General features: G+C 43.6%; 1 protein-coding gene across 1 annotated transcript in view; it reads right to left on the reverse strand.

Annotated features, from left to right (window-relative positions):
* PATJ (PATJ crumbs cell polarity complex component) overlaps positions 1 to 12,595 on the reverse strand; it is a gene marked incomplete at its 5' end in the record, with an annotated part of 148,039 nt that overhangs the window by 50,731 nt on the left and 84,713 nt on the right. Inside the window, 2 exons of the mRNA XM_084265931.1 lie at positions 2,028 to 2,119; positions 10,197 to 10,393. Of these exons, the coding sequence (XP_084122057.1) occupies positions 2,028 to 2,119; positions 10,197 to 10,393 (289 nt within the window). The remainder of the gene's footprint in view (positions 1 to 2,027; positions 2,120 to 10,196; positions 10,394 to 12,595) is intronic.

The following is a 12,595-nucleotide window of genomic DNA, read 5'->3' on the forward strand; positions in this document are numbered from 1 at the left end:
AGGCTGCTGCACTCAGCACTTTGTTCCCAGCTGGGAAGCTACTGCACGTGTGAGAGGTGGATGGAGATTAAGGGTGCCTGTTGCTGCTCTTTCTTAGAATCACATAATGCATTAGGTTGGAAAGGACCTTTAGAGGTCATCTAGTCCAACTCCCTGCAGTAAGCAGGGACATCTTCACTAGATCAGGCCACTCAGAGCCCCATCAAGCCTGACCTTGAATATCTCCAGGGATTGGGCCTCCACCACCTCTGGGCAACCTGTGCCAGTGACCCACCACCCTCAGAGTGAAGAACTTTTTCCTAATACCCAACCTAAATCTCCCCTTTTTTTCATTGTAGCTCTGCGAAGCACTCGCTCTGCAGCCAGCTGCGGTGCAGCAGGACAGGCTGTAAGAAGCCCCCACTCTCCGTGCTAAACCCAGCCCTGGGTTTTGGTTTCATAAGCCATAGTTCTGCCTCTGGAGCTTCCAACCAGACACATTTTCCACATGCAATTAAGTAATGGTGAGTGAGTTGTTGTACATGACGTTTAATTTTCAATAGCTGGGGAAAGTAACACGGGAGCTGCAGGCGAGATCATTAATCTCCTCCGGATCCTCTGCGCTGCCAAGTATAGCAACTCATTCCTCACTGTGCTAATGCTGCTCTTCCATCATTTCTGTGTATGCTGTACCAGACAGAGCCATGCCAGTAAATGTACACATTTATATGCATTCACCCACAGATTATTACATTGTTCACAGGTAAGCTGTGTGTGAGCAAAGAATATTAAACAGCATCGAGTATGATGTATGTGTTGGAGGGAAGACTGCATTCTGACTTGCATGGGGATAAGTGGCTGGTGAAAGTCCCAACTGGAATAGATGCATTGATGAAAACCCAATACATTAAAGCACATATTTGTCCTGAGAAAGAGAAAGCTTCACAGAAACACAAGGTTGGAAAAGACCCTTGAGTCCAACCATACCCATCCTCTACTAAACCATATCCCAGAGCACCTCATCTAGCTGGGCTGGTGACTCCCCAGACAGCCTGTTCCAATGCCTGATAACCCTATTTGTGAAGAATTTTTTCCTAATGTCTGATCTGACCCTGCCCTGGCGCAGCTTGACACCATTTCCTCTTGTCCCATCTCCTGTCCCCTGGCTGAAGAGACCATTGCCCACCTCTCTGCACCCTCCTTTCAGGTAACTTCAGGCAGTGAGAAGGTCTCCCCTCAGCCTCCTCCAGGCTGAAGACCCCCAGCTCCTTCAGCCACTCCTTGTAAGGTTTGCAAGACTTCTTTGCAGATCTCCTGCCCAGGGTCACAAGAGTAACACCTCCTGAACTACAGAGTGAATGCACAGCAGTGTCCTTAATTCATGTACCAAGAGGAAACGTTGTCATGCTTGGAGTAAAAGCACAGATGCCCACATTAATTTCTTAGGCAGCTGAAAGGATGTTTGGGCACATTCCCTGCTGCAGAAGCCACCCCAACACTCCTTGCCCAAGCCAGATTCTCCTCTGTACAAACAAGCTCCAGCTCTCTTTCTAAACCCTCTTGTGATACCCACACCAAACTACCCTCCACACACCCACCCAGCCCCACTTGCCGGCCCCTCTTAGAGCAGGTCCCTCTCCAGCCCTGAGCCTCTGCACCATGCTCCCTCCCCTCTGGCTGTCTGGCTGCAGCAAGCTGCCCACCCCGTGTCTGTGCTAGCACAACCAAGAAGCTGAAGTGCTTTACATCGTGGGAGCAGCAGGTCTTTGCTAGGTGCTCTCAAGCCCAAGAGGGACTAGCTTGAGCCTCCACCTGACATCCCTAAACCAGGGATGTTTTTAAAACAACCAGGGATCGTTTTAAAAACAGGAATCATTTTAAAAACAACCATTATTAAAGAGAATTCTTTGACTGTTCTGAGTAGCCAAGGAAAAGGCTTTGTTCCCTTCTAGAGAGGACTAAGGTCAGCATTTTCAAACAGGTTAGGTATGTAACTGTGCAACAGATCAGGCCATAGCACAAAGTGTGTCCATGAGAGCTGTGCTTACCGTATGAAAACGAGCTTGACCTTTGATGGGGCAGTCTTAATGATTGCAGAGGCGTTCTGATGACTTCGCCCATATAGTATCTGATTGTTTATCTGTCCAAAGAAGAGGGAGATTTGTGTGTGAGTGGAGAAGCATGCATTGCTTTAATTTACACCACCAAGACTTCCAAATTTACTGTGGGATAAAGAGACAAGACTCAAAGAAAATGCCTGCAAAATACATCACATAACTTTTGAGGTTCTTTCAGACAGGAACACCAACGCTGCACTGACAGATATACCTGTACAGTGGTTTAGAGACAGAAACACCAGAGCTGAGGCACTGAGAGCCTCTTCCAGGCAGAGCTGTGCTGCAGAAAGCCATGCTACAATAAGCACAGGGGAGGAGATGGGCACAACTTAGCTTGGCCTTGGACTGACCCAGGCTGCTGCCCCTTCCTCAACCAGCAACTGGAGGAAGATGGGGTGCAGCCTGCAGCTCAGCTGCAATGCTTTAAATACTTCTGGTCAGCTTTCTTACCATTCCTTTTGAAAAGTTAGGATTTAACTTCATTTTAACTTACCTATGGCAACTGCTAGTTTAGGAAAAACTTGCTGCTAAGGCAGCGCTGACTCCTCAGCCACGCTGAAGGAAACAGAACCGACAACCATGGGGAGAGAGAGAAGACCATTTAAGGAGGAAATACAGTTGGGCTTTAATAGTCTGTGTGCTTCAGGAGTTCTCTTTCTGCAGGAACTAGAAGCCTTTTCCCAGTTTGAGGAAATTGCCCTGTGTTTCTAAGGCTTTCCCCTGTGTCGATGCATCCCACCCCAGAGGTACCCCAGGAGGATGCTTGACTTTCAGCCCAGGCACTGCACAAACTACAGCCACAAAGATCATACACAGAATGTAAGGTAGATGGAAATATGACAATAAATCTAAGGAAAGCAACAGCAGAGCTGTCTATGATGGGAAAAACCTCACTATGTCAAGAATAACAAAACCCTTGAGCAGTTTCATAGTTGTACCCTGATGATTTTCAGATTGAAGACTGAACTGAAGCAAACTCTCAGCAAGGAGGTGAAGGAAAGCATCCTCCCCTGACAGCAGGGACCAGGACTAGCAGAGCTGTCTTCCATCAGCTTTGACAATTCAGACTGGAATAAGCATGAAGATGACAACGATCAATGATTTACCTACACCAGAGTATCTGTAAATACAACCGTGGAAACTAATTCAAAGGTTAATTTAGCATCTTGTGTTTTGTCCAAAAACAAAGGAAAAACTGTAAAGATGAAGAAAAAAACCCCAAATAAATTGAAATTAATGGAATTTGGAGGCATGATGTTAATTCAGGTTCATGGTTTGGCTCATCCTGGGTCTTGCCATGAAACAAGCACTGGAGGCTTCTGAGCGTGCAGAATAATCTGCTGGTTAACTCGTGTCAAAATCCTCACTCCAAACATCTTGATCAGATTAACACAGGACTCTGGAGCTGGAGTGCTCATACACCCCCCAGCGTGAGCAGCCAGCTCCGGCTCCACACGGCAGTTTTCCCCTCCCACTCCTCATTTCCAACATAATATTTACATTCCTGTTTGATACACCAATGCTGCTTAAAACAATACTGATAATGGAGCCCAGGAACAATTTACTAGTAATTACAGAAGGACTTCTTGTCACTGAAAATGCATTGGATTTGGGGTTTGTGTTCTTAGAAGATAGGGGTTTTTTTTTTCCATTCAGACAAGAAATAACTGGCCAAGTCTTGCAGCCTCGTGGCAAACAGGCTGGTTGGTCTTATTGGCAGCCTCACACTATTCCCATCTTATTTTCAACAGCTCAAAATAAAACACAAGTTCATCAGTTAAATAAGGACAATATAAGGTGAGGGATAAACCCCTTAACACTTGATTATTCATGAAGATTGATGTACAAACCATTCACCTACCAAGCTGCTTACTGCACAAAGAGAACCAAGAAAGGTCTACAAGAGCCTGCAACGATCAGCACCAAGGAAATGGGATCACATCAACAGTGGTAGGAGTTTAATACAGGTCTGCAACCTGCCTGGCTGCAGGCAAGAAGCAGCAGCCCAAACCACGTTTTGTTAATCCAAGGTAAATCCAAAAGGCCAGTGGCAAAAATGAATGCTCACTTGCATTCTGGCTTTGAGCTGGACTTTGAGCTTTCAGCAAGTTTGTTGGCTTTATTTCTCGAAGTTCAAAAATGAATTATTCACCAGGAATACGGTGTGCTTTACAAATTGTTTGGATTTAGTTAAATTACCATCAATTTTTCTAAACAGCAGACTTCTTAGATTAAAATTTATAGTCTTGACTCTGACTAAATTAATCCTATTCACTGGATGTATCAAATAGACCCAAATTTAATTAGCTGTGAGCTGGGTCTGTAAGTTATAATTATTTAATTACACCAAAATGAAAGGATAATCAAAGTAATATATCTCCACAAGGTTTTGGACTGTCCCACGTAGTTATTACAGCCAGTATTAATTTTTCTTCTTTTTTTTTTCCCTTTAAAAAAGAGGTTACTTCTTTTGCAGTGTAAGTGAACCTTCCACTAGCTTCAGATACCAGAGTGATGAGCAAAGCACAAAAGCCTACTTAAATAAAACAAAAAAAGGAGAACCTCTAGGATTTCACAAGCAACACCATTTATAATCTTTCAAATGAAATAAAGTAACACATCAGATTAACCAGAGTACTCTGGGAGTCAAAACCTATAAATCTCTGCTTTAATTTTTTCCTTCCAGATTAGGAAAGAAAAACAAAGCTTTGACTAAGCAGGAGAGATAAACTGATTGAAATCAACCTTGGCTCTTCTTTAAACATCTCTTCACATAACATCTTGGAATGGCAGGAGAGAAGGAAGAAAGATAAAAACATGCTACAGGTATGAGGTCAGGTCAAGCAATTCAATCTTTAATATAACCCTACACTGCTTTACTGCAGATATTATCCTATATCCCAATGGTACCATTGTTTTGTTTTACAGGTTTGTTTTACAGTTTCATACACTAAAGTAGGAGAAAGTACAAACTCACTGAAATCCAAACTCTTAAATTGGGAGAAAAGAATTTAAAGGCTTGTTTGCTTCTCAAACTTTAATTTGCAGAAGAGAAACATTAGATATGGATATTAAAAAAAAGAAAGAAAGAAAAATGAGCACTGTTTTTACTATGTGGCAGTAATGGAAATCCATAAAATTAGTATCATCTGATTTTTATGAAAAATCAAGTTAAATGATAGCCCAAAGCTAGTAAAAGAATTGGCATAGGGGTCTATAATAATTATTTCTTTGTACCGATGCATTAGGCTCCTTCTAACCACAGGAATTAGAGCATTTGGAGATACAACCAGACTCTCTGAAACAACTGGAAAAGTTTCACAAACTTTTGGATCAGTCAACTTACACAGACTGAAACCTTCAACACACCAAACCACCAAGTAATAAAGCAAGAGGAAAACACTGGAAAGAAAAAGGAATTAGTTAAAATGTGATTTTCCCAGCAAAGGTTCAAACATGAAGTACATGAAAAAAAGCAATTTGTATCCTCCCACAGAAAGACCAAAAGGATGCTATACTCAACGATACCTTCAGTAAATGAACCTGAGAGCAAGAACAGAAGTTCTGGCTATTACATTTAAATAGGAATTTAAATATATAACTACTGGAGTTGCAACTCTTCTCATGCAAAGCCCCAGCTCTCTATGTTCAAGTTACTGTCCCTCTTGAATCACAGAATCTCAGGGTGTTGGGAGGTGGAAGGGATCTCAAAAGCTCATCTAGTCCAACCCCCCTGCCAGAGCAGGATCATCCAGACTAAATCCCACAGGAACACATCCAGGCAGGTTTGAATGTCTCCAGAGAAGGAGACTCCCCAGCCTCTCTGGGCAGCCTGTCCCAGGGCTCCATCACCCTCACAGTGACAAATTTCCTCCTGACATTCCCATGGAACGTCCTCTGCTCCAGCTTGCACCCACTGCCCCTTGTCCTGTCACTGCCATCTCTGAGAAGAGCCTGGCTCTGTCCTCCTGACTCTCACCCTTTACACATTTATATAATATTATATTGATAATTCAATAATTAAGTATTACTGAAGGATAGTGCCACTTGCCTAATCCAAACCAACTGCCTTGAAACAGGAAAAAACCTGAAACAACCCCACAGCAAGCAAGCTCTGAATGAAATGACAGTTCCCCACATTCTGAAGCCAGTGACATCATGAAGTTGGATGGGTAGTTCCATAACTCGGGCAAAATACTGTTGCATCTATTATTGTAGCAGAACATATTTATCTGAGATGTGGGAAAGAAAATCAGAATAGAAAGACCTTTAGCACAAAAGCCCTCTAGCTTTGAGACATGTCTGAAATGGCATTAAAAAAAAGGAGTAATAATGTAAAAAAAGCCCCTCACACAGCAGTCCAGAAGGGACACTTGTAGACTGACCCTTGAATACAAAGCCTAGCTTTTGCTCTTTCAAGGAGTGCTGTGGCCTCCTAGAGCAAAACATCCAAAGGAGCTATTTCCTTCCACCTCCTACCCCATTTTCAGCAAGACAAGCTGGGACAGGACGATGGCAGAAAACGCCACCACCAGTAATTTAGCGTAACAGGGCTCTGTACAGCTCGGTTTATTAATAGAACACAGTCAACTCTCTTATGGAGAGATGATAATAATAATCATAATAATAACAGGGTTGATTATTCAGTGTGAATAAAACCTCCCAAAAGGACAGACCCATGCAGAGCTCACGAGCAGCGGGGCTTAACAGCACAGGTACAGCACCATGTGAACGCACTGCGGGCCATGCTGGGCACAATCAGCCGCAGGACTAAGCCCAAACTAATAAGATACGAAGCAGTGCAGACACCTGCACTAAAACAGCAAGAGCACAAGGCAGGAGCACCACAGATGGTTCCTTTGCTTGGAAAAAGAACAGAAAAGCAGAACTCATGTCACGTAAAAAAATACATTCTTTTGTACAGGGACCAAATTCGGACCCAAGTAATTTTCCTCCACTCATGAAAGTAGGATGAAAGGACCTTCTCCTTCAAAAAGCTATTTTCTCCAGCAATACACCCATCCAAAATACATCAGAAGATGTATTAAAAAAATGATTACCTACCATTTTTTGTATGTGACCTGCATTTCGCTCAATGTATAGGCTGGATTAACTTTGAAAACAAGCCAGGATCATGCCCCCAAAACAGTACAGTTGTTTGCAGAAGCTGAAAGTGAGATGATACTTCAGCAGTAATTCAGTGCTAGGAGATTTTTATGAATAAGGTGCTGAGGCAGTCTGGCAGCATCCCACATCCTTCAACTGAGCCCAATCAAATTCCAGTTCAAAAGAAAAATGAAGAGGTAATATCTATCTCGGGGTTGGACTAGATAACTTTTAAAGGTCCCTTCCAAACCAATACAATCTATGATTCTATGATCTATCATCTATCTACCTATCATCTATCCATCTCCCCATCCCATTAACCTTACCCCCACCAACAGGCACAGGGAATAACCTGCACACACTGAAGTAGCATCCGGTGTTTTAATGGAGCCAACAGGATTCACTGGGACCGCCCAGGACAACACAGAACTATGAGTAGCTTCCTAAGATGTGAATCCCTTCTCATGCTGATTCACTCTAGTATTCAAAACTGATGTGCAGTCAAAGATGCAAATGCAAATATATATTAAAAACTTGTGGTTAGATGAGGATTGAGGGTGGACTATTTACTGAGGAACAGATGAGAATACCAGGGGAAATGACCTCACATGGGTATGTGGTTGTTTTTCTATGGAATAAATAAATACCTGACCAATGGGCAATGGCCAGCAGCTCAGTCTGCAGGTAGAGCAATTTAATACTTCTCCCCAAGGAAGAGAAGTTGCTTTTTCAGTAAAGATTGTCCATCCAGGTCTCTGAATGAAGGATGGAGACCATGGGAGAAATGAAACACTTCTTCAATCGACAACCATACTCACTGTCTTTAACTGGAGAAAACCACACAATCTGCATTCTGTTATTTCCTCCCTTCTGGAATTTGCTGTTAGTGCTCTTTTAACTTATTTTGCTGTAAAAGACACTGATAGTACAGCCAGCTGATCACCCTGGCATATGTATCGCTGACATGGAAGTAGCACAAATTTGTACGGGAGATATTCAAAAACCATCTGGACACAGTGCTGGCAACTGGCTTGAGGTGGCCCTGCTTAAGCAAAGGGGGCTGGACCAGATGACCTCTGGAGGTCCCTTCCAGGGCCAACCTTTCTGTGATATTCCTATTGCAGTGACCCGTGCACTTCTTGGCTATGAAGAATCCTAATGGCTACTGAAACAGTTATCGAGCCTGCCAGTGTAAATGCCCATTAGTTCCATTCCAGTGCTATTCATGTGACACCAAAATGCCTTTAAAAGACAAAAAACCCCAAGCTGTGAATGACTGACCACTGGTGTAAACATGAGACATGCACACATGACTAATGCACTACCCATTCCTTCGTAATAGAGGATGTTTTGACACCAGATACATACTCACCAGGGACCAGAATGAGATCACCATCTCCCTTCACGTATGCAATTGCGCTTCTGCCCACTGGTGACACACCTTTAATTTGATTGCAAAGGTGGTTCCTAAAGTCTCTTTGAACTTCAGTTTATTTGAAGCTTGGCATTTTTGAGATGGTGAACGTCTCTTTCCTTCCACCAAAGAAAAACACCATTTTATCTCCAACTTGACAGGGAGAGAAAGTAGGGCAGCACCACCACTTCGGAAAATGCTACTTGTAAGGCGGCTCATGCAAATCCCAAGCCTCAAGATATATGTGATTAATCACAGATGGTGCATCTTTCAAGTACTGCTAGCAATACTTAACATCAGATCAAACAAACACTGCAAGGAATAACTCACAAGCTACAGTCAGCGGATCCTTCTTTGTGGGGAAATATTGATACGAAAGGTTCTACCCCCCTTTGTCTGCCAGGAGCTTACTGGAAAACAGGACTGTGAGTCCTTTGAACTGGTATGCACCCAAAATTCAACAATCTGAATTTTTTTTACCATTAGAATTTGGTGCCAGAGAGAGAAAGAACATAAAATTGAAGAAGAAAGTAATTTTCTTACTCCACAACAGTGTGGTATAGACCTTCATGCCATTTATCACACTTAAAATGAAAATAATAAACTTCAGATGGTGTTAGTTTTATAGCAAAACAAGTCTGTCTTGTACTGTGTGTATTGAAAACCCGTAATTATGGAACTGTTAGACAATGACAAATGCTTAGACAATTCTGAGTACTCCCAAGGTAACCCCAGGCAGTCAAATTGCTCTTTCTCAAGTCAAGAAACGTGAGAAAATAGGAGGTTCTTGGGGAGTTGCTGAAAGATCAAAAAATCACCACCCACAGAGAGCAGTAGGTCAGCATCTACCTGCTCTTCTGTCTAAAGGAAAGATCCCCAGGGATGGCTGGTATTTTTAAACCGCTACAGCCATCATGACGTGGGGAACCACTGCAGATGCTGCAGCAAAGTGTCATTTTGCAACAGCCCAAAATCAGATGGAAGTGTAGGAAATCTGCATTTTCAATCTGAAGGTGAAGCAAGGAGATAGGAGAAAATGTGAAGACAAAACACTTCACTCATGAACGAGCTCTCTTGCCTGGTGGGTGAACTTGGGCCAGAAACAGATAAAGAAGGGAAGTATTTTAAGTTGCAAGAGATCAAAACAGATCACATTTATTTTCAGGATGGGGAATATCCCTATCATCTGTAAAAACACATATGGGAACTTTGAGGGGGGTTTCATTTTCCTTAACGTAAGGTGTGAATTTCCCTGTGAAACCACATATGCACTACAAGGGCAGATTTACTGTCCCCTTCCTGCCTTTCAACAGTCCCTCCCCAAGCGTGGCTTGTGAACATGCTGAGAGCACAGACTTCACCAACAAGACATTAGTTTTCACAGGCCAATGATTTTTGTTTCACTGAAAACTCGTTTACCTGCCAAAGGCCAAGGTTTCAGTTGGCATAAATCAGCACAGCTCCTTGCCTCAGCCACCTAATTCCACTTGCAGGCTTTATTTACGGTTCCAATGATAGCTTCACATATGCCTCTCCCTCTCTTCAATAGGCCCTGCTTAGTAACTAAAGGAAACACTCACCTCTAGAAGTTCATCGCCAATGTGCATCCTCCCATCTCGTCCCGCAGGTCCATCTGGATTGATACCAACTACGAAGATGCTCATACGAGACCGGTCCTTGTTGCCAGCGAGACTCAGTCCGAGCCCATTTTTATCCTTCTCAAGCTCAATAATGTGCAACTCTCCGGCAAGGTCTGCATATCTTTGCCTGATTTTTTCTGAAAAGATCAAAAATAAAAGGAGTTATCATATTAAAGAACTTAATGAGTTGAAGACCACGTACAAATAAACTAGAGATTGATGGCTTCTCAGCGCGTGCCCTTTGGTAACAGAGGTCTTTCCAGCACAGACTCCAAAATACCGTATTTCTGGGCCTGTATCACTCACACAGACTCCAAAATACCGTATTTCTGGGCCTGTATCACTCACACAGCAAACACCATTCACACCAAATCCATGCTATTTTAATTATTTGTACAACAGCCTGATTCAAAACCAAATACATTTTGGAAGGAGGGTAAAAAAGGTGATTCCCAGGGCGGCTCAATCTTACCTTACAAAAGCTCTCCATCTCAGGAAACGCTCGTAAAGCGAGGGCCACTTAATTAACCACCGCGGGGAACCGAAACGCTTACGCTGCAGGCGTACTGCAAGCTCACATCTCCAGGTAGAACCTGTTACTTCTGGCTCTTTCTGGTGACTCAGGGACAGGCTTACCACGCTCTGCTTAGCATGATGTGCTACCGTGCGGATGATTACTCAAAGCAGATGTCAGCGACAATGTAGATGATTGATTGCGTTTTTAAACGCAGCCGCGCTCGATATTAAGGTAGTTATTTGTCTTTCATCTCCATTTCAGGCGGGTCTGTGACAGAGCTCAATACACTTGCAAAGTTATTTGGAGCACGCTGCACGTCTGCGGATGCTGACAGTTTAATCTGAATATCTTCCCACTGCTGGCATAACAGCATCTATAACTATTGCTTGCAAGGGTCAATTGCAACAAGGGTAATTTATTTCCCCCCCCCCCCCCGCCTCGTCTGATTGTCCTTTGCAGATTTTAAATTCAGCTCCAAAACACCACCTGCATCCAGCACTTCAGCTGGGCCATGTAGTTAGCAAAAAGCAAGTCCAAATATTTTGCTGTGCCTGGATGTCACCTTTAGAACAGAGCCCAAGGTGAAAGAAACTGCTGCATTATGCATCAAGAGGAGAAATAAGAGATATTATATGTTCAGCCATATCCCTGAGTCAGCAGCAGTAGCTCGATCAATATTAGTGACTGCCATTCTACCAGGGAAGCGTATTTTAATAGTATGATTTAACCACCGTAGTGAATGTTCCCATGACAACAGGGAAGAGGGGAAAGAGCCAGGGAAGGTGAGAGCGAAGCAACTCAAAGTGAATAAAAACTGCTGAGAAGACAGACGATGAGGCGGAGGCGTTCCTTTCACTGCAGGCTGCCAGGGTGATTTAGCCAAACTTGAGGCCACCCCGGCAGGATCCTTCCCAAGGAATTTCTTCCAGCTGCAGCAGCTCCGCATGCTTTGGCAGAGTCTGCTGGGACAGGGAGAGTGTTCTTGTCTCCAACCTCAGATGCACCCAAGAGAACTGCCTATACTCAGAGTGACCCGGGACAAGAGCCAGCTCTCCCATCGCTGTAGTTACGGGCTGGCGTTTTTCTGCCGCACTCAAAATCCCTGGTGGTTTGGAGCCTGAGTCTCAAATCCCAGGGATATATATTAAGGGTGCGGTGTTGTCCCTGGAAAGCTGTAAAAAGCCTTCCAGAGGTCTGCACAAAATCAGAATATCATCAAAAAATTAGAAACCTCACTTGTGATTATCAGTGATACACCGAAATTTCATATAACGTGGGTTACTGTTTAATGTGGTAGCTGCACAATCCTTTAATATATTTCTTAACTAATGGGGGCAAAACGTAATTAGATGTGTGAATGGCTACTTGAATTCAGGCAGTGTTGTTTTCCTGCTTAGCATGCAGGATACCTCCTGCTGAAAATCAGCACCTGAGGAATGGTCTCAACAACAGCACTTCTGGAAGGTCAGTAGATGCGAACACACCACAGCCACCTGTGGTTTGTTCCCACTGCTGAGGTTTACCCATCTTTTCTCATTAAGCAAAGTCCAGGCCTGAAAAGCACTGAGACATCTGGAGGCCACCACAATGAGACAAAGAGGTCATCAGCAGAAAAGTGGTTTCTTAGTGATTTTGTGGGTCAGGTGAAGAACTGGTGGTCTGGGGATGCAGTTGCCTGGTAGTTGTTCTGCCATGGTTCCCTCCAGCACATCCCACTCTCGCTTCCTGGGGCGAAACACACGCCTAAAGCAGGTTTTTAGCAGTCAGATGCACAGGAAAGAACTGAAGGAAAAAGCGAGGAGAAGCCACCCGCACGGAGGAA

Source organism: Gallinula chloropus (assembly GCF_964237585.1).
Source record: "Gallinula chloropus genome assembly, chromosome: 6".
NCBI classification, from domain to species: domain Eukaryota; kingdom Metazoa; phylum Chordata; class Aves; order Gruiformes; family Rallidae; genus Gallinula; species Gallinula chloropus.